Consider the following 22,971-nt stretch of genomic DNA (forward strand, 5'->3'; position numbering starts at 1 on the left):
GTGAAAAAGCTGAGGCTAAAACTAGTAATAATTTCGTAATAAATTGTGTTTCAGAGTTAGGTTGATATTGTACGTCTCTCTGTGTGTAGATCATTGATGTGAAACCTCCGTCGGTGCGTTATCTTCCTGAGGGCAGCCGCATCGCTGCTTACTGGAGCCAGCAGTATCGCTGTCTATACCCTGGAACTGTTGTTAATGGTACGAACACACATACACCATATGATTGAATATGTCTTCACGCTCACACATACACAAACTACATGCACTTACAAACCATATAATATAATATGTCATCACACACCAATTCATGCAGTCAAATTGATATTGATTAATGACTGGACCTATTGTCCAAACACATGGACAATGACTTTGTAAGGCCGGCAGCGCCAACACAATAGGTCTCCGATAGCCTCCAATATCTACCAACATTATGATGTTGGTTGAATGAATCAAACTGACCTGAGCTCAGTTTTTATCCACTTTCAACCTGCTGTCCCTATTATAGGTGCTATTTTTTCTATTAATCGTACGGTATGGTAAGTATATAGGGCTTAAGTGGTTACATAAATAAAAACGTGATATGCTATTGATTTGTGTTCAATGCATAATTGGTCTTAACTCACAAAGTGGAACATTAATTTTCATCTCTTGTCTTCAGTAGATGAACATCCATTAAAACACACCAGCAATGTTGTTTTGTTTGGTCGTCTGTAAATTGTTACCCATCTGTTTCCTACAGGAAGCTCAGATGTTGACGAGAACGATGACCTCATTACAGTGGAGTTTGACGATGGTGACACTGGACGCATCCCCCTCTCCCATATCAGACTGCTGCCACCGGACTATAAGATCCACTGTCAGTACACACACATCTATACTGTGTATTTTATTTCTCCCTCTCAGTCCAGCCCCCTCCCTGTATCGCCCCCTCCTCACACACACACACTAGAATTGTGAGTGTTACGGGTACAGGTTACATTTGTACACTCTTAGAGTTACAAATGGATGAAGGATTGAGGATTTTGCTGTGCTCAAACACACACACACACACACACACACACACACACACACACACACACACACACACACACACACACACACACACACACACACCACACACACACACACACACACACACACACACACACACACACACACACACACACACACACACACACATCCCTATTAACAGCACACACGAGACATTACTGTAAAACACTTAAGCCACCCATACATCTGCTCTTCAACTTCCTCTTGTTGGCTTCGCTCTATTTCAACAGGTCCTACCTCATCTGTTCTCTGAGGCGAGTGTGAAGGAGAACAGACGAACACTTATTCTCCAACACTTAAGATAGATTTAACCTTAAAGAGATACACACATACCATCTGCAGTACATTAAGTCAAATAAACACTCAAGAAGGACTTTTCTCTCCCTCTCTCTCTCTTCCCCTCTCTGCTTGGTTTGGACTGTGTTATATTTGCTTAATGTGTGTGTGTGTGTCTGTGTATGTGTGCATGTGTACGCACGCCTGGGGGCATCTGGGCACAGGTCTGTGCCCGTGCCTGTGTGTATCCATCCATATGCATGAATCCATGTGTGTTGACAGATTTACCATTGGTGTTTTTCCAGCTGAGTGCCGCTAACTAACTGCTAGCTCCTTTGGCACAGCGCACAGTGCTGCTCATTAGGAATGCTGTGTACATATTTGTTATATCAATGAAACTTTATTTATGCAGTGCATTTCATACAATAAAATGCAATACAATGCGCTTTTCACTAAGTGAAATTACTCGGATGAAAAGTATAATTTGAAAAGAATGAGACCGAATAAACAAAAAGATTAAACAATCTGTAGATCTTTATGTGAACCGTAATCCCGCCATCCTCTGCTTCCAGGTGCTGAGCCCTCCCCTGCACTGCTAGTGGCCAGCTGCTCCAGGAGGCGTGTCAGGAAATGTAGCAAAGAAGGCAAAGAGGCGGGACCAAAGCCAGAGGAAGCCGCTCCCAAGATCAAAGGCAAACCTGGCAGAAAACCCAAACCAAAACCTGGTGAGCCAATCGGTTTCTCCGTTCAGAAGCAGTGGGTCTCTTCAGTGTTATCATGCTGATTCAGTTTCACTGTTTGGCATTACAAGTATTTTTCAGGAAGTTGTTTTTGTTCGTCTACTTCGTAAAATGACACACAGTCCATTGGAATTTTACATACATTACATTAACTATTACTATTACAAATACATGACATTCTTGTCTAGTATTGTTACAAAATAACTCTTTTATCCATATTAAATGGCTCTACCTGAGAACTAAGACAGGCTGAGCTAAATATGTAAAATCAATCCTATTTTTTACCACAAGAATAAAACTTTTAACCAAAGGTAGAAATTAAAATAAATCTAGTCCACACAGCGTGCGGAAGGAACTTCCAAAGTTTTTTCTTCTCTTTTTTTTTTCTTTTTTGAGTAATTCCTAGGGACCAGTAAAATACTGCTACTCCCACACAGGAGCCAAATGCATCTGCATAATGTAATAAAATAGAGATGGATTTGACATTTTTGGCTCTGCTGCTCATGGACTTTCTCTCCCCAGTATTTTACTGATCCATTTAAAACAATTGGCATTAGACATAATGGTTGATGGATGTTGAAATTCTAAATTTGCTACCGATTGCAAGTATTGAGTCAGAAGGCTAAAGTTTGAATTAGCTGTTCCGTCTTTGTTGCTTTCTTTAAAAAATAATGCAGTAATTATTCAGTCTAAAACATTATGGGCTTTCAGTATGGTTTGTGTTCACCTTTTGCTATGAAATGCATATCACAATGCAGATAGGATAAGTCCCTATCTTTTAATATCTTGGGTAAAGAATAGAACCCACAGAAATAGTCTCAGGCTTAAAAAAGGCCCCTTTTATCCTTTATTACGCTCTTTGATGTCAGTTTCATGTCTAATGCAGTTTTGCCAAACAGCCCCTGTTGTCGCACTACAGTGTTCAGGGAGCCTATTATTCTAGCTGTAATAACTGCCATGTTGCATGTCTGATTTGCTGACACTGGCCTTGTTTTTACTTGGTAAGCAATTCTTAAATGTGAGGTTTTTGTTTCCGATTTGTTGCTTGCTGATGTCTCTGTCTGTCGCAGTGTGTGAGGCAGTACACCACAGAAATCCTTAAGCCGCACAATGAAAGCGTTGCTGTATCCAGTGTAAACCCAGTTATAGTGTGTTTTGGCCAAACATAAAATAGAGGTATTAAACTTTGACTCTTTCCCCCTGCTCTTTTTCCAGAGACCTCAATGAACCCAGATGGCCGGGAGAAAGTTGATCCTCCAACCTCCTCCACCCAGCCCTCAGAGAGACCCCAGCCTGCAGCCAAGCCCGCCCAAGATAGGCCCTCCTCCGTGCAGAAATCGGCTCAGGAACGGCCCCTTTCAGCCTCCAGGCCTGCACCTGGAGCCCAGAACAAACTGCGCCGAAAGAACTCCACCACAGCCACGACCACAAGTAGCCCTTGTCTCCAATCTACCCAAGCCCCTAGGAAGCCCTGCTCCACCCAACCTCCTCCTTCTAAACCTGCCCGTACTCTCCCTCCATCCCTCTATCCCTCAACCTATGGCAAGGTCCTGACAGTGGATCTATACAGTGAGCCCAACCTAGGGACATACAACAGTCAGCGTAGAGAGAGGGACGGTAATAGCAGTAATGTGGGTCTTGGCAGTTCACTCAGTCCGACCACCAACAGACCAATGAATAGACCCACTATGCCAGCATCGTCCACCACATCAAAACCTTGTGGGGCGTCCACACCGAGGCCCACTTCCACCTCCACTCCAAAAACCAAACCTACTCCTGACCACCACAGTGGGTCCAGACCCGGCCTGAGCTCAGGGCTCACCCCCAGCCCAATCTCCAGGCTCCCCAGCTCATCAGCCAAACCCAACGCGGCACTGACCTCCAGATCGCCATCAACATCTGTTTCTTCATTATCGTCCTCATCCACCCCTCGGCCCAAACCCAAGCTTACGTCAGACCAGTTGTCCTCCACCCCGAGACCCAGACCCAGTCCAGGACCGGGTCCTATTTCCAGACCAAAGCCCAAGGCGACGCAGAGCGATCTGGGGTCGGGAGTAAGGCGGAAGCCCTCATCTGCAGAGCCTCTGGTCAAACTGGATCATGAAGGCGTGACCTCCCCCAAGACCAAGAAGACCAAGGCTCTGATGCTACTGGAGGGGCGGGGCATCAGACAAGACCACACCCCTATTCCCGTTCCCAGCACCACAGTCAATCCGAAGCCACTGAAGGCCAAGGTGAGACCTCCAGAGAGAGAGGCAGTCCCACCGGAGAAAGAACCTTCCTATAAGGCGCCGATGCTGGGTAAAGAGAAGGTGGAAAGCCGCGGGCCCACTGGAAGAGGCCAGGAGGGCAACAAGAGGGAGGAGCAGGGGAAAAAGGAAGAAAGGAAGGTGGTGGAGAAGAGAGAGGAGAGAAAGGTGAAGGAGGAGTCTCCAAGCAGCAGCAGCTCAGAGTCCGAGGAAGAAGGAGCGAAAGGGAAGATTAAGAAGAAGAAGAAATGCACCTCCAGCTGCTCGTCATCCTCATCCTCCTCCTCTGGCTCGTCTTCGTCTTCCTCCTCCTCATCCTCGTCCTCGTCCTCCTCATCCACCGATGACTCCTCCTGCAGCTCGGACGAGGAGAGGACTCCCACGCCTCCTCCTCCTCCCCCAGCCACCTCCTCTTCTTCCCCACCGCCACCGCCACCACCTCCTCCTCCTCCGCCTCCTCCGGTGCAAGAGAAACGGAAAGAAGTGAAGGAGGAGGACATAGAGGAGGTGAAGAAGGAGCCAGACGTAAAGGAGACACAGGAAGAGGAACCTTCTCCTTCTTCTCCTCCGTCCTCCTCCTCCCCTCCATCCTCCCCTCCATCCTCTCCTGCACCTCCCACTCCTTCCTCGACCACCAAGCCTGCGAAACCTGCCACCGGGAAGGGCTCGGGCCAGAGGGGCCGTCCTCCCAAGCCGAAGCCCAGCGGAGGAGGTGAGGGGAAGGTGGGGCGACCCAAGAAGAAAGAGGGGGTACACATGCCCACCACCAAGGAGCTGGCCAAGCGCCAGAGGCTTCCCAGTGTGGAGAACAGGCCCAAAATATCAGCCTTCCTTCCGGCCAGACAGCTCTGGAAGTGGTTCGGTAAACCCACACAGGTGAGGAAACCTTCCGAAACACACAGTGACACATGCTCACGCACGGCCTGTTTAAACCAATAAAACCGGGTTCGATTTTAACCAATTTAACCATTATTTTATACTTTGGCTATTCAAAACTAGCAGAAATACAAGCTCATAGCGCTGCACAGAGTGCCACACTATGAGCTTGTAGATCTGCAATTTTTGGAAAAATCGTAAAGATTTGCACAAAACTTTGAATATATATATATTTTTTTATCTTTGCTTCTGGGGGTCCCTAGAACAACATATTTTGAGATGGGGGTCCGCGGCCAAATACATGTGATTTTGGGGGCCGTTGACATGAAAAAGTTTGAGAACCACTGATATAGCAACATATGTTTTTTCAAAAAAACTGTTAGTATTTAGAAGACATTTGTAGAATCCCCAAAAGCAAAGATTTGAGTTACAAATGTTCGCTTTAAAAAAAATATATATATATATTCAAAGATTTGCACAAATGTTCACGTTTTTTTTGAATAGCCCAAAGAAATCAAAAGAATTACACAGATGGGTTCCCGGTCTTAATGGATTAACAGTCTGACACATGTGTGTTCTCTTTCTCCTCACCACAGCGGCGTGGTATGAAGGGCAAGGCTAAGAAACTCTTCTACAAGGCCATCGTACGCGGGCGGGAAATGATCCGTATCGGCGACTGCGCGGTTTTCCTGTCTGCGGGCCGGCCAAACCTGCCCTTCATCGGACGCATCCAGAGCATGTGGGAGTCGTGGGGCAGCAACATGGTGGTCCGGGTCAACTGGTTCTACCACCCAGAGGAGACCAATCCCGGCAAGAAACTCACTGACAAAAAGGTAGCCATCCTTCGTTTGACTTCATGATTTGTTCAAATTCTAACCTTGATATTGTCGCTGACTTGCTGTCGGGTTACTTTTCAGGAAATGTAAAAAAAACTGCAAAAGCAAAACAGTTTCACAATGGAGCCAATGTAGTTATTATTCGTCACAGGCACTTTGGATACTAGCATCATATCCCGAATCAAAAGCTATTTTAATACTTTTCCTTGGTTTCGGGGTAGCTCAGTCGGTAGAAGAGCACTCGCTTTTCGGCCACAAGGACATGGGGTTCGATCCCGGGTACCGCCAACTCAGCGTGTGAGTAGCAAGGCGACCCAGGGGTCTAGCGCATTGTGAAACAGGGATAGACTCCTGTGCTCTGGCTGATACCGACAATAAGCCTCTCCGACCTACTACTACTACTAAAGACAGTATTTTTAAAGCCCATAGACACACTTAACCACTTTCAATCTGGCGTCCCTATTTTGGATATTAAGAAATGAATTATATATTTTTTTAAATGGCAGAAATAATAGATCTACAGGCTCACAGCATGTCACATTGTGGCGAGTTGTGAGCTTGTAGATCGGAATTATTCTCTACTTTTGCATAACGCTCTTACGAAGAAGTATAAAACAGCGCAGTCACTTATGAAAAAAACATCAAATGATTAAATTAGGGTTCTGCTTGACAGCGATGATAGAGTAAGCTACAGTAATGATAAGCTTCGGCTTCAGCCCTCACCTTTTCGGTCTATGAACAATGTCTTGTATTCTATGCTGTAATGTATATGTTTTTCTCAATGACCGAGATGAAATAAACTAACTAAACTAATGTATGCATGCCGTTTGATACCAGGCTCCTTTGTGCCTTATTGAAATACAGCATTAAAGTAATCATTTATAGAAGTTAGCCAACCCAGACGCTGCTGTAAGTCTGAAAGGCAGCACTTGGATAGATTACAGGTAAAGAAGATCTGTGTCCTGAGAGCAGTTTCTCACTGTTGTCTTCTTGATAGAACTGGGATCAGATGTGTGGCCAGTCATTACCTGCAGCTCTGCAGTCCTCTATCCAGAGAAAAGACTTCATGGAGGTGAGAAAAAAAAAAGCAGCATTAGGTTATACTAGTAAGTGCTGCCCGAATGTCTCCTTCTCTCTTTTTCAAAGCATTTCTCCGTACCCATAATTTCATACATGTATACTTTGAGGTTTTCAGACAGCTCAAGATTAAACAGCTCCGTTCACTTACTGTAGTCGTCCAAGGATGAACTGGAAAGAGAGAGAGATTCACTCACTCACTATGCCTGTTTGTGTTTCCACTTCAAGGTAGTAATTGTTCCAATATGGATGTAGGTTTCTTTTCTGATAGGGTATATAATGTAAATAAAATTTAAAAAGTTAAACTTTCTGAGTAATCGCAGTCAGGTTCAAGTAGAATAGAAGACAATAACATGTTGAAAGTACCTCATATTCTTAGCGTATTTAGCATAATATAAAGTCATAATGTGTAACTTTTTCAATTAGACAAAAGACATTTTTGACATAATCTTTCATTGGTATGTTTTTACAATAACCGTTTCACATACGGTGAACGTGTTTTCACTCATGCCAAAATGACACAGGCACTGGAAATTTATTTATGTATTTCAAGGAAATATATACTGTTTCTGAAAACGTTCCAAAATATCTTCGGCACTGGGACTCTGCAGCATTCATTTTGGGGCTGTACTTAGTGGTTTTGTTATGAACTGAATTCTGGGAATCGCAGAACTACCAGAGGTGTCGCCAAAAAGACTACGAAAATGTATATTACGCAGTATGACTTTAAATATGTTTCTGTGATTTAAATGCAGATTCATGCAGATGTTGTTGTGTGATATTAATAATGGCAGGTGAATTGCAAACCCTGGTTGGGTGAGAGGGTGACGTTACCGCTGTCTGGTGCGTCTGTTAATAAAACGTTTGTTCTCTCCCTGACACAGCGTGCCCTGTACCAGTCATCCCACAGCGATGAAAATGACGTGCAGACCGTCAGCCATAAGTGCCTGGTAGTGAGCGTGGAGGAATACGAACAGATGACCCACACGCGGCGCTACGCTGACAGCGAGGATCTCTACTACCTGGCCGGCACATACGAACCCACCACCGGCATGATCTTCAACACCGACGGAGTTCCTGTCATCTGCTGAACACATGTACACACACACACACACACATGTGTGCGTGCACACAATAACATCCTCCAGTGTTAATTCAACACGGAGGATTTTGAAGTGTACACACACAACCAACATGGGAACAGATAACGAGTCAAGTGAATCCAAAACCCGACTGAAACAATGGACCTCGCTATGAGTTGACAAAAGCGAGCCCGGACCCACAGCCTTTTACAATTGACTAGTCATTTGATGACTTTTAATTCAAGATGGATCCTGCACACCAAGACTCACTCCACAGATGATAATAATTAAGTTAATTCTGTACATTCTGTATGAGTTGTCAACATTGAACAAATACTGCAGACGGGAGACACTACAGACAGTATTATAAGGACAAATGTCTCCTAAGACATACAGACATAAATTCATGCACACATATACAGCATAGGTATCTCTTGTGCACAATGCACTTGGCAAAAATCAAGATTTCTGTGAAAGGGTTTGTGTTTTTCCTCTGGAGCACTTCTGTCATTTTACATGTTAATACCACACATACATCCAGAAACACAACCAGATGCACATACTCCTACACAGAGACACTTGTAAATACTCACTCCTGTAGATTACACACACACACACACACACACACACACACACACACACACTCAGATATATGAATTAGATGAACACACAGGTGTTTTATTTTCATGTAATAGATTTATGTGAGAGTAATTTTTTTGTAAAAGGTAAAAGAAAAGAAGCTTTAACGAACTGTGAATGAGCGTTAAAAGAGACAGGGGAGTCTGTCCGTCCCCTTACGCTGAATTCCCACCAGCAGCAGCGATTTCTGTCGCTTCCCTCGTTCGCAAAATGCAATAAAATGGGTGTGACCAAGGTATGAATGACACCCTAAATAAGCGAGTTGTGGTCCGGCTCCCAGGCAGGCATGAGATGTACAGACACTCTCGTCGCTGGCAGCTTGTTTGTAAATGACCTGTACATTTTATGTAAGAAATAGGCCATGCAGTCGCTCAGTCTTGATTCATTTCACATCTGCAACTGCTAGTTTAAAACTTAGTTTGTTCCATTTCTGTCCATCTCAAGTGGTGTTGAGTGTGTGCCACTAGTATACACATGCTTCTGAGTACGGCACCCTTCTGGTTTGGCTGCCGCTCTTTCTCACCACAAAGTGGCAGCGTCAATTTTTGCTGGCTCCGCCTCCTGCAGCAGTGAGGAAAGCGGTGGTCGGCTCTTCTACATGGACGATGCATTGAAACGCTTCTGGTGTGAATTCAGTGTTCGGTCGTCCCCAGCAGGACGGATGGCGGGACGGACGTGCTGCGGACATATTATAACATTGTGCTAATGACGTTGCCGTGGTGATCTTAGTCATGTTGCAGTAATATATACATGTGTCTACAAAACAGCAGGAGAGATAAGAGATAGAGAGGCAAGAAGTGAGAGAGAGAGAAAAAGGATGGGAGGGAGAAAGAGAACGAGAGATACCTTCCATTGCTATTCAAAGGAGATCACATAGACCCCCTTGTTTCTCCCTCCCTTCCATCTTGTTTGACAATCCCTGCCCAGGCAGACTATCTGCCTGTATGCTACTAACACTTTCTGACTCCCTCAGAGACTCAGGCTAAAGAGAGAGGAAGGTATCATTGTACTACTCTTAATAGCACGTCCTGTTTTCATCTTTTGAGTTCCTCGTGAAGGTGTATTCGATTTTGCAGGCATTGCAAGATGCATCAAGGCCAGTAGTGGTACATTCTGTGGAACCTGCCACCAGTAGATACACTGGTTCAATGCAGCATAGAAATGGAATGAACAAAAGGCTGGGTTTGGTTTGATTAGTATCTGCCCATCTAACATACCATCTGGCCAATGACCGCAATGTCTGCAATATGGAACACATCTTGTGTCCTGTTATTTTTTTTATTTTTTATTTTTTATGGGTGTCCATCTCACCCCTTTCTCACCTCCAAGCAATCAGTTGTGTCTTTGACACGAACGCACTTTGTATCGACCAATCGCCAGACGTTACGGCAGAGGAGAGTCTGACTCGAGTCGGGAGTCTTGTATGTCTTCCTAGAGTGATTTCTAACCCCTCCCCCTCTGTTGTCATCGACTCTCCTTTACCGTCCATGCCAGCAATGTCCTTTGCTCTTTCACGTACACACACAAACACATACACATACTGTACATATTTACCATGTCCTATTCACAAGCTTGGCTCTCTTAGCTGCTTTTTGATTTAATGTGCCTAATTTGACTGTTTTTTTTTATAGGGGGTGACTGTTGAATGTTGTGCTCAGGGTTGAGCGTTAGGGCGGCCTTACTCCCCCAGGCCTTATCATGAAGATTCACCAAATCTCCTAGTTCCCACCCTATTAGCCTTATTCACACGGCAGCCATTTTGCTCTTACATCATACTTGTGGGAAGTGGGAAACCCCACCGTGAGAATATGGTCAATTGCCACTATCAGCTTTTTTCTCTGATTAGTGCAGGGTAGAAGAGAGGTTGATCTGATTGGTATTTTGCCCCGTTTGGCTACTTTGGGATACGCCTTTTATCTTCCAGAATTGTATATTACTCAACTCTTATGTTCCTGAGCTCTTAACCCCACTTAGCATTACACTATTGTGTATAGAGTGTTTACCACATTATGTCAGTATGTATCTATAGATATTGATATATATAGAGGTATATCTGTGATGATTGTGTTTATTTTCTTATATGTCTCATACCACATTGCCCTGTCTCTGTCTTCTGCAGAGACTGAAGATTGTCTTGTTGATATTCAATAGGTTTTAATATTTTCTACTCTCTTGAGATTGTTCGGTCTTGTCTGATTATGTCCAATTATATTAGGTTATATTGTATTTTTATTCACTCTGAGTCATTTAATGTCTGGAGGAGGATTCTTGATGTTGACAGCTGAGCTACATTTTTCGTACAGACACGATGGCTGTTTTTAAGAGTCAACCATCTTAGTAGTATTTTAACATTTAGTGGTCATACTTATATATTTAAAAGTTGATAGGCACCCTGTAAATGGAATTTAGATGATTTGCTGCTAGACTGAGTTTTGGGAGCCCATATTATTTGGTCTAACCAGGCATAGTTTGACTATATCTGTTTCTGATATTATGGTATTAATACCAACCCATTTGATTGACAGGTGGCAGAAAATCATATCTGCTACAGTCCCCCTATTCTCCGAAGCTGCTGCTCTTGTTTAATGCTCCCCATGGGCTGACTGACTCCCGACTCGAGATTGTTGCCTGAAACTCACGTTTCTGTAGACAATCTCACATTGACAATCAATGCATTGATTGGCTGGAATAGTTTGAGTGACAGACGAGCCAAAATGGATCTCGGGTTGGGATCTTGAGTCCAGGAGTAGAATGGATATACAGGTTGTTCTGGTGGTGCAGAGTGAACAGGTTAAAGTGGCCGTTATGAATGTTTGTTTACCCCTAGAGCTGCTCAAGCACTTTTCTCCTCTGTGTGTGTACGTGTGTTGGTATGTAAGACGGATAAGTGATTATCCCCCGCTATTACCACACATGCACACAGACACGCATACGTTTCTATCCTGTTGAGGGGCGCTTTATTGCCTTCCAGTCTCTATTTGCCCCTCTTTCTCCGTCCAAAGCCCAGCCTTAGGCCTTCATACAGGGTCCAACATGCACACACACATGCGCTCATACACAGCCACACGTATTCCCAACGTCCCCCTCACTTTCGTTTGGTGTCATATGTTTTGAGAGCCTGACTTTCTGTGTATGCATATTTCTGTTGTTTGTCACTGTTTGATACGTTTCCCCTGTTGCTAGTGTTTTGATTTTGCTATAAAGGAAAAAAAAGTTTTTATCATATCTGTTCTGTTTTTGCATGTTCGTCCTTCTGTCATCATTGTGTTTTGTTTTGGGTCCTTAAAAGAATTGTTTGATGATTTTTATTTCATACATCCCGTTTCCTTGCTTCCCCTCTCTGAACAATCGTCCACGCCTCTCAAGCAATACACTTTAAAATTGTGAGTGTTAATTTAACTCTGAGAGTGCACAAATGTAACCAAATGGACCCGTACACTCTCAGAGTAACAAATGGATAAATTAACACCAAGGATCTTACTGTGTGCTGCTGACAGGCACTGGGAGTTAGCTGCTAGAGAGAGAGAGGAATGGGAGAGAGAGAGAATGGAAAAGAGAGAAAGAGAGATGTGGACTGGAGACTGGTTCTTCGTCTGCTGTTCCTTCAATAAATATCGTTATTGTCCTGTTACAGAAAAAAAAGATTATTTTGAAAATGAATAGAAAAATCATCTAAGTTTTGTAAATGATCCTTCACCAGGGAGAGATGGGAAGGGGGGAAAAGCTATCAGAATATAATCTGTAAACATGTCAAATCTTGCAAAAGAATACATTTTAGAGATGAAAACTGAAACCAGATATATTCTGTTGTTCTAATCTATACTATTATGTGTAAGAAACTGTTTTCACTGTTCTACTTTTTTTCTTTTTTTTTTTTTTACAGACAGCAACCAAGTTTATCAGTGTTTCTTTTTGACCGTTTTAGTAACTCAATATTTTATAGTTAATCAATAAACAGGTGGAACTGTATTCTTTGGTCTTGTGCGTTTCTGCCTGGTTCTCCTTTTTTGATTTTGATACCTCTGTGTTCTCTCTGGGGTTTTCTTTTCCTATACTGAGCGTCAACTATTTACTTCAGTCATGAATATTAATACAGACAGCAGGAATTTACCCAATTCTTCCTCTTTCAATTTCCATCTTGTTTTAACATGGTTCAACTACTCTGGTTTCATCTGCTTCTTTTTCTCATTTATGTATTTATTTTTGTCCTAACACCTTACTACTTTCATAAGCGCAAAAGTATAATTTTTACCTGTTATCTAGGTCAGCCACTGCTGAGATCGTATCAACCAACTGCTTGCTAGGTTTTCCCCTCACCGATGTCAGCTGCCATATTTTCCAAAAAGTACTTCACTTTAAAGTTTGTCTGTGCTCAGTTTCTACTGGATACATTTTTGTTGTCAGGGCGACCTGTCCCTTTAATCACAAGTGGGCTCCATCAGGACTCCATTTTGGCAGGCCAGTAATGAAGCTGCTGCTTGTGATAAAATGGAGGAAAGTTCAGCTTCCTCTGCTCAGCTACACAGCTGACCACAGGAGACACATTTTCCACTGCTGACCGTTCATGGCTCTGCCCTCAAAGAGCTGGCGCAGGACGAAGTGTGTGTGCATGTGTGTGTGCGCGCGTGCATGTGTTCTGCAAGACTGTCGACCTCTGTGTCCCTGTGTGTGTGTGTGTGTGTGTGTGTCTGTGTCCATCCTCTGTATGGCTGCCTGCTTGCCTTTGCGTTGGTGTGTGTTCTGTGTGCCTTTGAATTCCTGTGTGTCCGAGTGTAATTAAATCTTTGCTGACGTGAAGTTAGTGTGTGTGTGTTCCTGTTTCAAGATGAGAGCAGCAGTCAGGGGTTGTGCTGCCTCTCTGGTTCCCCAAAGCAACAACATCAGCATAACATCAGAAACCCACTGGGAACTTCCCCTGCCGGGGAGACACACACACACACACACACACACACACACACACACACACACACACACGCATAAGCATGAAAAATACATGTACACACAGGTAGACACACACACACGCACGCACACACACACACACACACACACACACACACACACACACACACACACACACACACACACACACACACACACACACACACACACACACACACACACTGTATATACAGGTAACCTACACAAAGTCACACTCAGGCACACACGCATATTATCTACTGACACGCATTTATTCTGTAAACTGGAAGACAGACTTGCACAAGCAGCGCTGACACATTGACTCAGCCTGCCTCAGCAGCATCACACACACCCTCCTGTGGGTGGGTGTGTCAATATCTGATGCTGTCATTGGCCGGCATCAAGGGAACAGATGCATCTCATTGGCTGAGACATCATTGCAGCTTGAGCACAGTGTGCAGAGGGAACTGAGACGGGTGTGTGATGGAGGGATATGTGTGTGTGTGTGTGTGTGTGTGTGTGTGTGTGTGTGTGTGTGTGTGTGTGTGTGTGTGTGTGTGTGTGCAAGCTCAGTTCATTAATGTTGAATTCTCCCAGCCCTCTCTTTCTCTCAGCAGTCTCCCAGGCAGCTGTGGGTCTATAATATAAAGGGTGTTTTCGCTCACACAACACACACACACACACACACACACACACACACACACACACACACACACACACACACACACACACACACACACACACGCGCACACACATACTGGTTTCCCAGGAGATAGGTATCTGAGTGAGGGGGCGTTCAAATGCACAGCGAGCACAAACACTTTGAAAGGCTTGTTATTCAGACTGTGGTCTGCTCTGAGACATTTAGAACCATGTGTTTGTCCCCCAACTGTTCTATGTCAAAGACGCATAGAGGGAGGTAGAGGAAGGCAGGCTTTCCCTTCATCTTATCCCATTCTTTCCTCCCTCTCTCTACTAGATTTTGCTACTTAACTTACTTTCTGTCTTTCTTTCCGTCTCTCATCATTCTCACCCGTGTCATTCCAGGTCTGTTTTCCTCATCACTACAGCTGTCATGGCCGCCAGAACAGCCAGCTGCCCTGGGCTCTAAGCCTGAAGGGGAAGGGCCAGAGAAGACACTTCACAAACTCTCATGGCCTCACTTGTCCATATCTTGCTCCACCCTCTCTCCCTCTCTCTCTCTCTCTCTCTCTCTCTCTCTCTCTCTCTCTCTCTCTCTCTTTCTCTCTTTCTCTCTCTCTCTCTCTCTCTCTCTCTCTCTCTCTCTCTCTCTCTCTCTCTCTCTCTCTCTCTCTCATCCCATCTTTCCATCTATCTCTTTCATATATTTCCATCTCTCTCTATCGCATCCTTCCATCTCTCTGTCTCTCCTGCAGTTTCCTTCCTTCTCACATTCTGTCTCCCTCTCTCTGCCACAGGTATTTTGTCATCATAACTACTTTCTTCCCCAGGTGTCATTTGATCTCCTGTGTCTTGTAGTAAATTTAAATTCAGCACAATCCAGCTTCACAAATATTAGTTCAGAATGAGATCACACATGGAGGACTCTGTCCTCTGTAAGGACATTTTTCAGGTCTCTTTGAGTGAAAGGGTAATTTTCATGGCGAAGAAAGATTTTTAGAGCGACGGTTACAATTAACAAAGGATTCAGGTTAGGTTCAGATTTGGATTAGGCACTTAGGGATAAGGTTTAGGGGTTGGGGCTGCGGTTGGGGTTAGGATTAGGTTTAGGGTTATGGGTTAGGTTTTTGGTTGCCGTGCGCCGTGCGTGCGTGCGTGCGTGCGTGCGTGACAAGTACACATGCCTGAAATACAAAGACTCTGATGTTTCATTCATTATGTTGTCCACATGAATAATAGATAGCTAATTGAAATGCAGTAGGTAGGTATACTCAGGCACACACACACACACACACACACACACACACACACACACACACACTTTTATTGCTATCCCCGTGGGAACGTCAAAAGCAATTTACCTTTTTTTGTGCGGCATTTTGCTATGAGGTAGAGAGACCAGAGAGACACTAGGACTTGGAATGAGATATGGAGGGAGTTAGTGGGCAAACATTGGTGTGGAAGATGCCATTGTCATCTAACTAGAAGGAATGCGATTACATAACTACAGTCAAACAAACTAAAGGTAAACTTGCCGGGTGCACGGCTCCAGAAATCCAACAAAAAAAGATTTATGCCAGCATTCATGTTGTGTCCCTTGGGTACTTTTTTTTGTTTTTGATTTTAAAAGAGGCAATAAGGACACATTTTGGCTCTATGCCTTCATCAGCTAACGAATGGATTAGCTGATGATGGCATAGAGCCGAAACGTGTGGTGACGTTCTCAGTGATGGAGCCTGGATTATGGACTACCTCAGCAGTCTGTAGGGCAGCCTGTCAGATGTGCTGGTGAGCAAGAGTGGTGCTCCCCAAGGAACTGTGCTGTCACCTTTCCTGTCCAACTTTTATAACATGTCCAATTTATGCTTCAACTTGAGTACATGCCATCTAGAGACGTTCTCTGGTGACTCTCCCATTGTCAGCTGCATCACGGGATGACAAGGGGTGCAGAGCCCTGGTTGAGAGCTTTGTTGGGTGATGTGATAACAATCACCTCCAGTTCACCTTCGCGAAGACCAAGGAGCTGGTGGTGTACTTACTGCACTATCTTCCAAAACAAGTTCTATATAAATATATATTCCTAGCTTGCTATGCTCTGGGATGTCAAAAGAAAAAGGACAACATTAAAGCAAAAAGTGCCACATGGACCTTAACACCTGGGAAGACACAGCAACCAACAAGGAGACCTGGAGAAGGTGCAGCACTGTATAATAATGACTCTTGCCTTGCTGCAGAAGACAAGTACGGATTCAGAAAGGAGAGAGCCACTACATGTACCAAAACCCACTACCACAAATTGGAAACAAGTGCAGGCTCCAACCCATACTGCACTTATGAAAGATGTAATGCACTATTTGGAATTGGAAAAGATAAAGTTTGAATTGAGAGGGAGTGAAGACAAATTTTACAAGACCTGGCAACCCTTCATTGACCACTTCAATAAGTGCACGCTGACCCCTCCTAATAAATAAATAAAGAAATACATCACATGGATGCAACTGGGACGCATCATCAGTGTTGTAGCCTGGGGTCATAGGGTGTTTCGGGTCTCGCAACATACAACATACACCCTCGCCCAGGTGACCCAGCCAGGGTTGATCAAGCCCCGACTTACGTCCCAGTAGCACCCACGGTCAGTCCTATAGGGAAAGACAGGGCTAATCACAATGAAGTATGTAAAAAACACTCAATTAAGTATTTCATGTTATCTTTAACAATTGCAGATGTATTCATTGATACAGTCATGTTGTGTGAAATGCAACTTAGATGAAGTCTGCACCAAGTGAGGCTTGAACCTGTGACCTTGAGGTTGTGAGACATACACTTAAGCGGGAAGCTATTGGGCCAACAGACAAACCTCTGAAAAAAGAGATCACACTGATCATACAGTTTCACGCAAATAGCTGAAAAATCCTGGGTTTAAGTGTTTTTCAAACTGCTCAAGATTGCGGACAATCTAAGGGCGGTGCTTACTGGTCAACGTGATAGATGTGTTCCTCATTAGTCAAGGCACATGTGTAAGCAGGTCTAATGGCTGTCGGCCAAACGAGGCATGACTTTTGCCTGTTTAAAGTTTCAATTTTCAAAAAATTGCTATAGCGCCCCCGTTTGACCAATTGGAGTAAGATTGGTTTCAGTGATATTTGGAATGGCCCTTTACATTTCTGCAAAGTTTCAAAGAATGGTAAGTCTGCATGTATGTGTTAGGGGCAGATGAATAATTGTCATAAAACTGCAATATTCATTGGCTCATTAAAGCTTCATTTTTTCACTTATGGAAAATCTTTTGCAAACGTTTGTCGGCATAGGTCCAAAGTTCATGTGTAAAACGTTTCGTGCAGATTGCTCAAAAATCCCAGGAGGAGATAGGTTTTAACTGCTTTTTACTGCTTTTCATATAATTCGAAATGGTGGGAGATGTAAAGGTCAGAGGTCAAAAGTCAAACAGTGAAAGTTGTTAGGCATGAGGAGACGCATGTGTGCATCGAAGTTTCATGGCTGTAGGTCAAACAGGGCATGAGTTGTACCTGTTCAAAGTTGGCATTTTCAACTGAGTGCTATAGCGCCACCTTTTGACGATAGATTGTGAGATTTATTTTTTGATCGTTTTTCATGACCATCTACCATATGGCCGAGTTTCATAAAAAGCGTATGCACGGTTCAGCCAGAGCTGGCAAAAACGGCAGAAGAAATGGAATAATGCCAATAACAATACGGGTCCATGCTGGAAGCCTGGCCCCGTAAAAAATTAACTGAATATATATTTAGTTTGTTGTTAGTTAAGCCATTAAGACTGGGAATGCATGTGTGTCATTTTTAGATGTCTTTGGCTATTCAAAAATAGAAGATCTACAAGCTCATAGCATGGCTATGAGCTTGTAGATCTGCTATTTTGAAAAATCATGACCATCTTTGAATATACATTTTTTAAAGCAAACATTTGTAAAATATGTTGTTCCAGGGGCCAAATAAATCTAAAAATGACACAGATGTGTTCCCGGTCTTGATGGGTCAGGGTGGCTCACGGTGATAGGACACTGTCTACATAATCCAAAGCTTGTGGGTTCAAATCCTCCTTCTGCATCTTTACTCTGAAGCATGTGTTGAACACTGACATCCAGGAACCACACTTAAATGTGTCGAGGTGCCGTAAGGGTCCGGGTAGCCTACGTTTTCCGTTTCTGTTCTAACGCTGAACACCAATTATACTTTAGTACCCGGACCCGTAAGGCAGTGGATAGTTGGTGGACACCTCTGTGGGCTTTGGCACAGCAAGCCACACGGCGACCAGGGCCACAGGTTCAATTCCCAACTCTACAAGTCCAGCCTAGCACCGGCACCGAAGCCAATACTCATGGATGTACTCAGTACAGTGGGGGTGTTGTTTCCACACAGTAAAAGTGGGTGTTATGGCAAAATAAATAACGCTTGAACTTTTATAAAAAACAGTGACTTGTCATCATGGACAGACTGGAAAACTGCTGTTTGGACGCCATCTAGTGTCCATCATCAGACACTACATGTGTATGGAGATTATTATGGATCTATCAGTTCTCAAACTTCTTCATGTCAAGGACCCCCACATTAATGTATGCATTTTGGCCACGGACCCCCATCTGAGAATATGTTGTGCCAGGGACCCCAGAAGAGAAGATTTATGTTAAGAAATTCAACATTATTCAAACTTTTCCAAACATTTTCGAGATTTTTCAAAACATTTCAAAAATTGCAGATCTACAAGCTCACAGCAAGCCACGAAGTGACGCTGTGAGCTTGTAGATCTGCTATTTTTGAAAAGCCAAAGTATAAAATGTGGAGCTTTCTGACTCCACACAGGTGTAGATGGTTTAGTGTTGATGATGACTGATAGCAGTCTGGGGATCAACATCCGGTCAGAAAACGGAAACGGAAATGGTGCGTCTATGTCTTCTTCAGCGCACCGGATCCAGTAGGCGGGGCTTTGGACCGGATGTGATATGGGTTTAAGTTGGACGCAGGCGCACAACGCCTTCTTGATTCGAAAAGTTTGGTGTGACTGTGAACCGTGCCACTGTGTGCTCTGAAGGTAATGTTTGATTTATATCAACATGACACGTTTTTATCCACTAATATTTAACACAATTATTATTTAAGCATTCGAGGTGTTGTAGGACTGTGAATTATTATGACACCAAAAATGGACAAATATAAGAAATATTGTGTTTTATAACCGAGGGAGAAAATGCATCAAACTAGTCATTTGTATCCGGTCTTGACTTTTACTTCATAGATATAATATTCAAATGTCTAAATCGATTAATTCATCTATTATAGTCTTGATTCAAGGGTTAACACTATAGACCAATTATTTGTTTACTAACATTGAGACTGGACGCACAGGTGATTGTTTCACGCAATCAATTCTCAACCTGTTGTTTCGGGGTGCGCTGGTTTCAGCACACCCCAACCCCCTCTTGTGTGTTGGCTGGCTAGTGAGGCGCGTCCTAGCGAGACCTGACAGAATGGGTTTCATTAAGAGCATACTGGTTGCACGCATACTGGTTCTTATCAGAGTGACGTCGTCTGTTAAGGGGTCTATCAGTGCCATCTATTAGAGAGTTACGCCAACTCCGTTCACTTCTTCGGGCCAGGTCTCCTACATACACATACATTGGCGAATAGTGACAAATCCCTAAACCGGAAGTTCATGGAATGCATTGAAGTCGACGGCTCCTTGTCACTATTTCCAGCTACATGAACCACGTGACCGACGCTGTTTCTGACCCCTCATTGGCGCAACTCTCTAATAGAAGGCTCTGGGGTCTATAGCATACATGGGCAACTGGCGGCCCGGGGGCCACATGCGGCCCTCACCTTCACTTAGTGCGGCCGCAGGTTAATAGTGATATATTATTGATTTCAGCTGTTCAAATTCTAAACATGCAATCATGACCCGCTTTAATTACTTCAGTCTGATATTATTAGTTTAATGACTGTCCAATGTATTTGTATTTAAGTTCATAAAGTTAACTTAAGTATAACTAAATGTATTTGAAATTAAATAAAAAAATATACGTTTCAGGATTCCAATTAAAAAATACCAAAAAATAATTAAGGATTCCGAAATAGCAAAAATAGCAGATCTACAAGCTCTGAGCTTTTTTTTCTGTCCGACAGTAACAATATGCAATGTGTCCCTCTTGAGTGAGAGTGGAAATATAGTGGCCCTCTAGTCCGTTGGTTCTCAAAGTGGGGTCCGGGGACCCCCAGGGGTACTTGAGGGGGTTCCAGGGGGTCCCCAGCTAAATGATGGACAGGAACCAAATGGACCCTTATGGGTCTGTAACTCAGAGAGTGTACAAATGGAACCAAATGGACCCTAACGGGTCCATTTGGTTCCATTTGTACACTCTCAGAGTTAAATTGACATTGGTTTTACAATGTGAATTGGGGTCCCAGAGGTATAAATGCCACTATATGGGGGTCCGTAGCCTAATGCATGTCAAACTGGGGGGTCCTTGAAATGAAAATGGTTGAGAATCACTGCTACAGAGCCGTAAAAACCTTCTCTTATTGGGGTCCCTGGCTTATCTTTTCAAATGGGGGTCCGCGGGGTAATAAGTGTCAATTAGGGGGTCCTTGACATGAAAAAGTTTGAGAACCACTGCTCTAGTCTACATCATCAAAGTTGCATCATGCTATAGCCTACTTAAAAACTCGATTTTCTATTATTGTTTTTATTATTATAAAATATATTAAATGTAATGTTGGTGTATCTGTGTCTTGCAGGTTAATCATGTGGTGACCTTCTGCAGAGTGGACTAAATCTACTTCATACAGTGGGTTAAAAACGCTGAGTCATGGCTTCTAGCTATGACTCAGCGTTTGACTCGCTGTATGAATGCTTCAGGGAAGGTTCAAAGGATGGATGGAGTCATCAGGAGATAGCTGGTAATAGAGTGTCTGTAACTCAGGACAAGGGGCAGGAAGATGGAACCTCGACAACGCAGCAACGAGCCCTGAGAGCTGAAACGTATAACGGTGCCAACGAACGCTCTCCGTTGGAGATACAAGGCGTACGGTGCTCGGGACGTGGTGCCATACAACCTACGCGGCTCTATTAATACCAGCTATCTTCAACCGAGCGGTGGAAGGCCCCACACGGTACGTACCTGGATCACACCTGGCCAGTATAAACTAGGGCTGTGTCACCATTAGAAAAGTTGATGATTAATTGTCACACAAATGATTGCGATTTAACGATTTAATTGTGTTTGACGTTGAACATTGGCACATTATGAATACAAATTTGATCTATTATTGGCTTCTAGGGCTTCGTAAACAACATTTGCACCAGACAGATATGACAAATAATATACATAATTTAATTACTTTTATACTTTCAAAAAATAAATTAATAGTGGAATTAGCCGAGTGGAAATGGCCGATCTACAAGCTCAAAACGTGTGGCGATGGGACACATTTTGAGCTCGTAGATCCACTATTTTTGGAAAATGTTTGAAAATATATGAACATTTTTAACATGGTAATGATCATGACGATTATGCAAAATACATTTTTAATTCTGATATCAAAAAATTATTGCAATTAGGCATTTACGTAATAATTGTGACGGGTCTAGTATAAACCCTAGGGTTTATACTCATGGTAACTGATGACTGATAAGCTGTGGGGGTTATCAGACCACACTTTGAGAATCACTGGTCAAACGGCTGAGAGGTGAACCAAGACTGTCTGTGGTTGTTTTCAAGCCAAATTCCAAACCTCAAAATTCTGCCTCCAGTGTTATGGAGAAATTGGTGACCTGACAAAAGATGTGTCCATCTTGTGGACTTCACATAATGTCAAACACTCACAGTAAATCACTGCTGTTTATGAACAGTTGCTCGGTTAATAAACAAAACCGTGGTTATTTAGATTTGGACATTGATCTTTATGTGAAGTCCAACGAGATGGTCGCATGTTTTCTGAAGGTCACCAATTTCACTAACACCACCATTGTAGGAGGGGGGCACAAACTGGGGGCACAAACTGCCATATTGGAAATAAATTGGGCTCGCTTCCCTTCACAGGTGTTACCAATGATGCTAATGAAGGCTCTGTTCCAAACGGCCTACGGGTGTTTAAAGGGATATTTCACTTTAAAAAAACTTTTGGTCATTTTATTGTCTACTCAGGCTTATGTGAGCCCCCCAGACCGTTTTTAAGTTGCTTGATTCAGTATTTAGACATTTGATATTAATTTTATCAGACACGCCCCCTTCCTATCTAACATGCTAAAAATGGAGTTTGAAGTTAATATGGGTTTGTATAGGAAGGGGGCGTGTCTGATAAAATGAATATCAAATGTCTAAATACTGAATCAAGCAACTTAAAAACGGTCTGGGGGGCTCACACAAGCCTGAGTAGACGATAAAATGACCCAAAGTTTTTTTTGAAAATGAAATATCCCTTTAACTCAGAGTGTACAAATGGAAACAAATTACGGGTCCATTTGGTTCCATCTGTACACTCTTAATTAGTATCATTTGTAACACCTGTGAAGGAAAGTACGGAAGAGGCCCAATCCTTGGTCAAATGCATTTTC

At 43.4% G+C, this 22,971-nt stretch overlaps 1 protein-coding gene across 2 annotated transcripts in view; it reads left to right on the top strand.

Moving 5' to 3' along the window:
* tnrc18 (trinucleotide repeat containing 18) overlaps positions 1 to 12,794 on the top strand; it is a 58,570-nt gene extending 45,776 nt beyond the window's left edge. For both annotated transcript variants that reach the window (XM_084072697.1, XM_084072698.1), the window contains exons 24-30: positions 90 to 198; positions 740 to 856; positions 1,899 to 2,051; positions 3,282 to 5,191; positions 5,788 to 6,024; positions 7,025 to 7,099; positions 7,989 to 12,794. In XM_084072697.1, coding sequence (XP_083928823.1) covers positions 90 to 198; positions 740 to 856; positions 1,899 to 2,051; positions 3,282 to 5,191; positions 5,788 to 6,024; positions 7,025 to 7,099; positions 7,989 to 8,195 — 2,808 coding nt within the window. In that variant the 3' untranslated portion in view covers positions 8,196 to 12,794. The remainder of the gene's footprint in view (positions 1 to 89; positions 199 to 739; positions 857 to 1,898; positions 2,052 to 3,281; positions 5,192 to 5,787; positions 6,025 to 7,024; positions 7,100 to 7,988) is intronic.
* Positions 12,795 to 22,971: the final 10,177 nt, after the last annotated feature.

This window comes from Gymnoscopelus microlampas, assembly GCF_963454915.1.
Source record: "Gymnoscopelus microlampas genome assembly, chromosome: 11".
Lineage (NCBI taxonomy): Eukaryota > Metazoa > Chordata > Actinopteri > Myctophiformes > Myctophidae > Gymnoscopelus > Gymnoscopelus microlampas.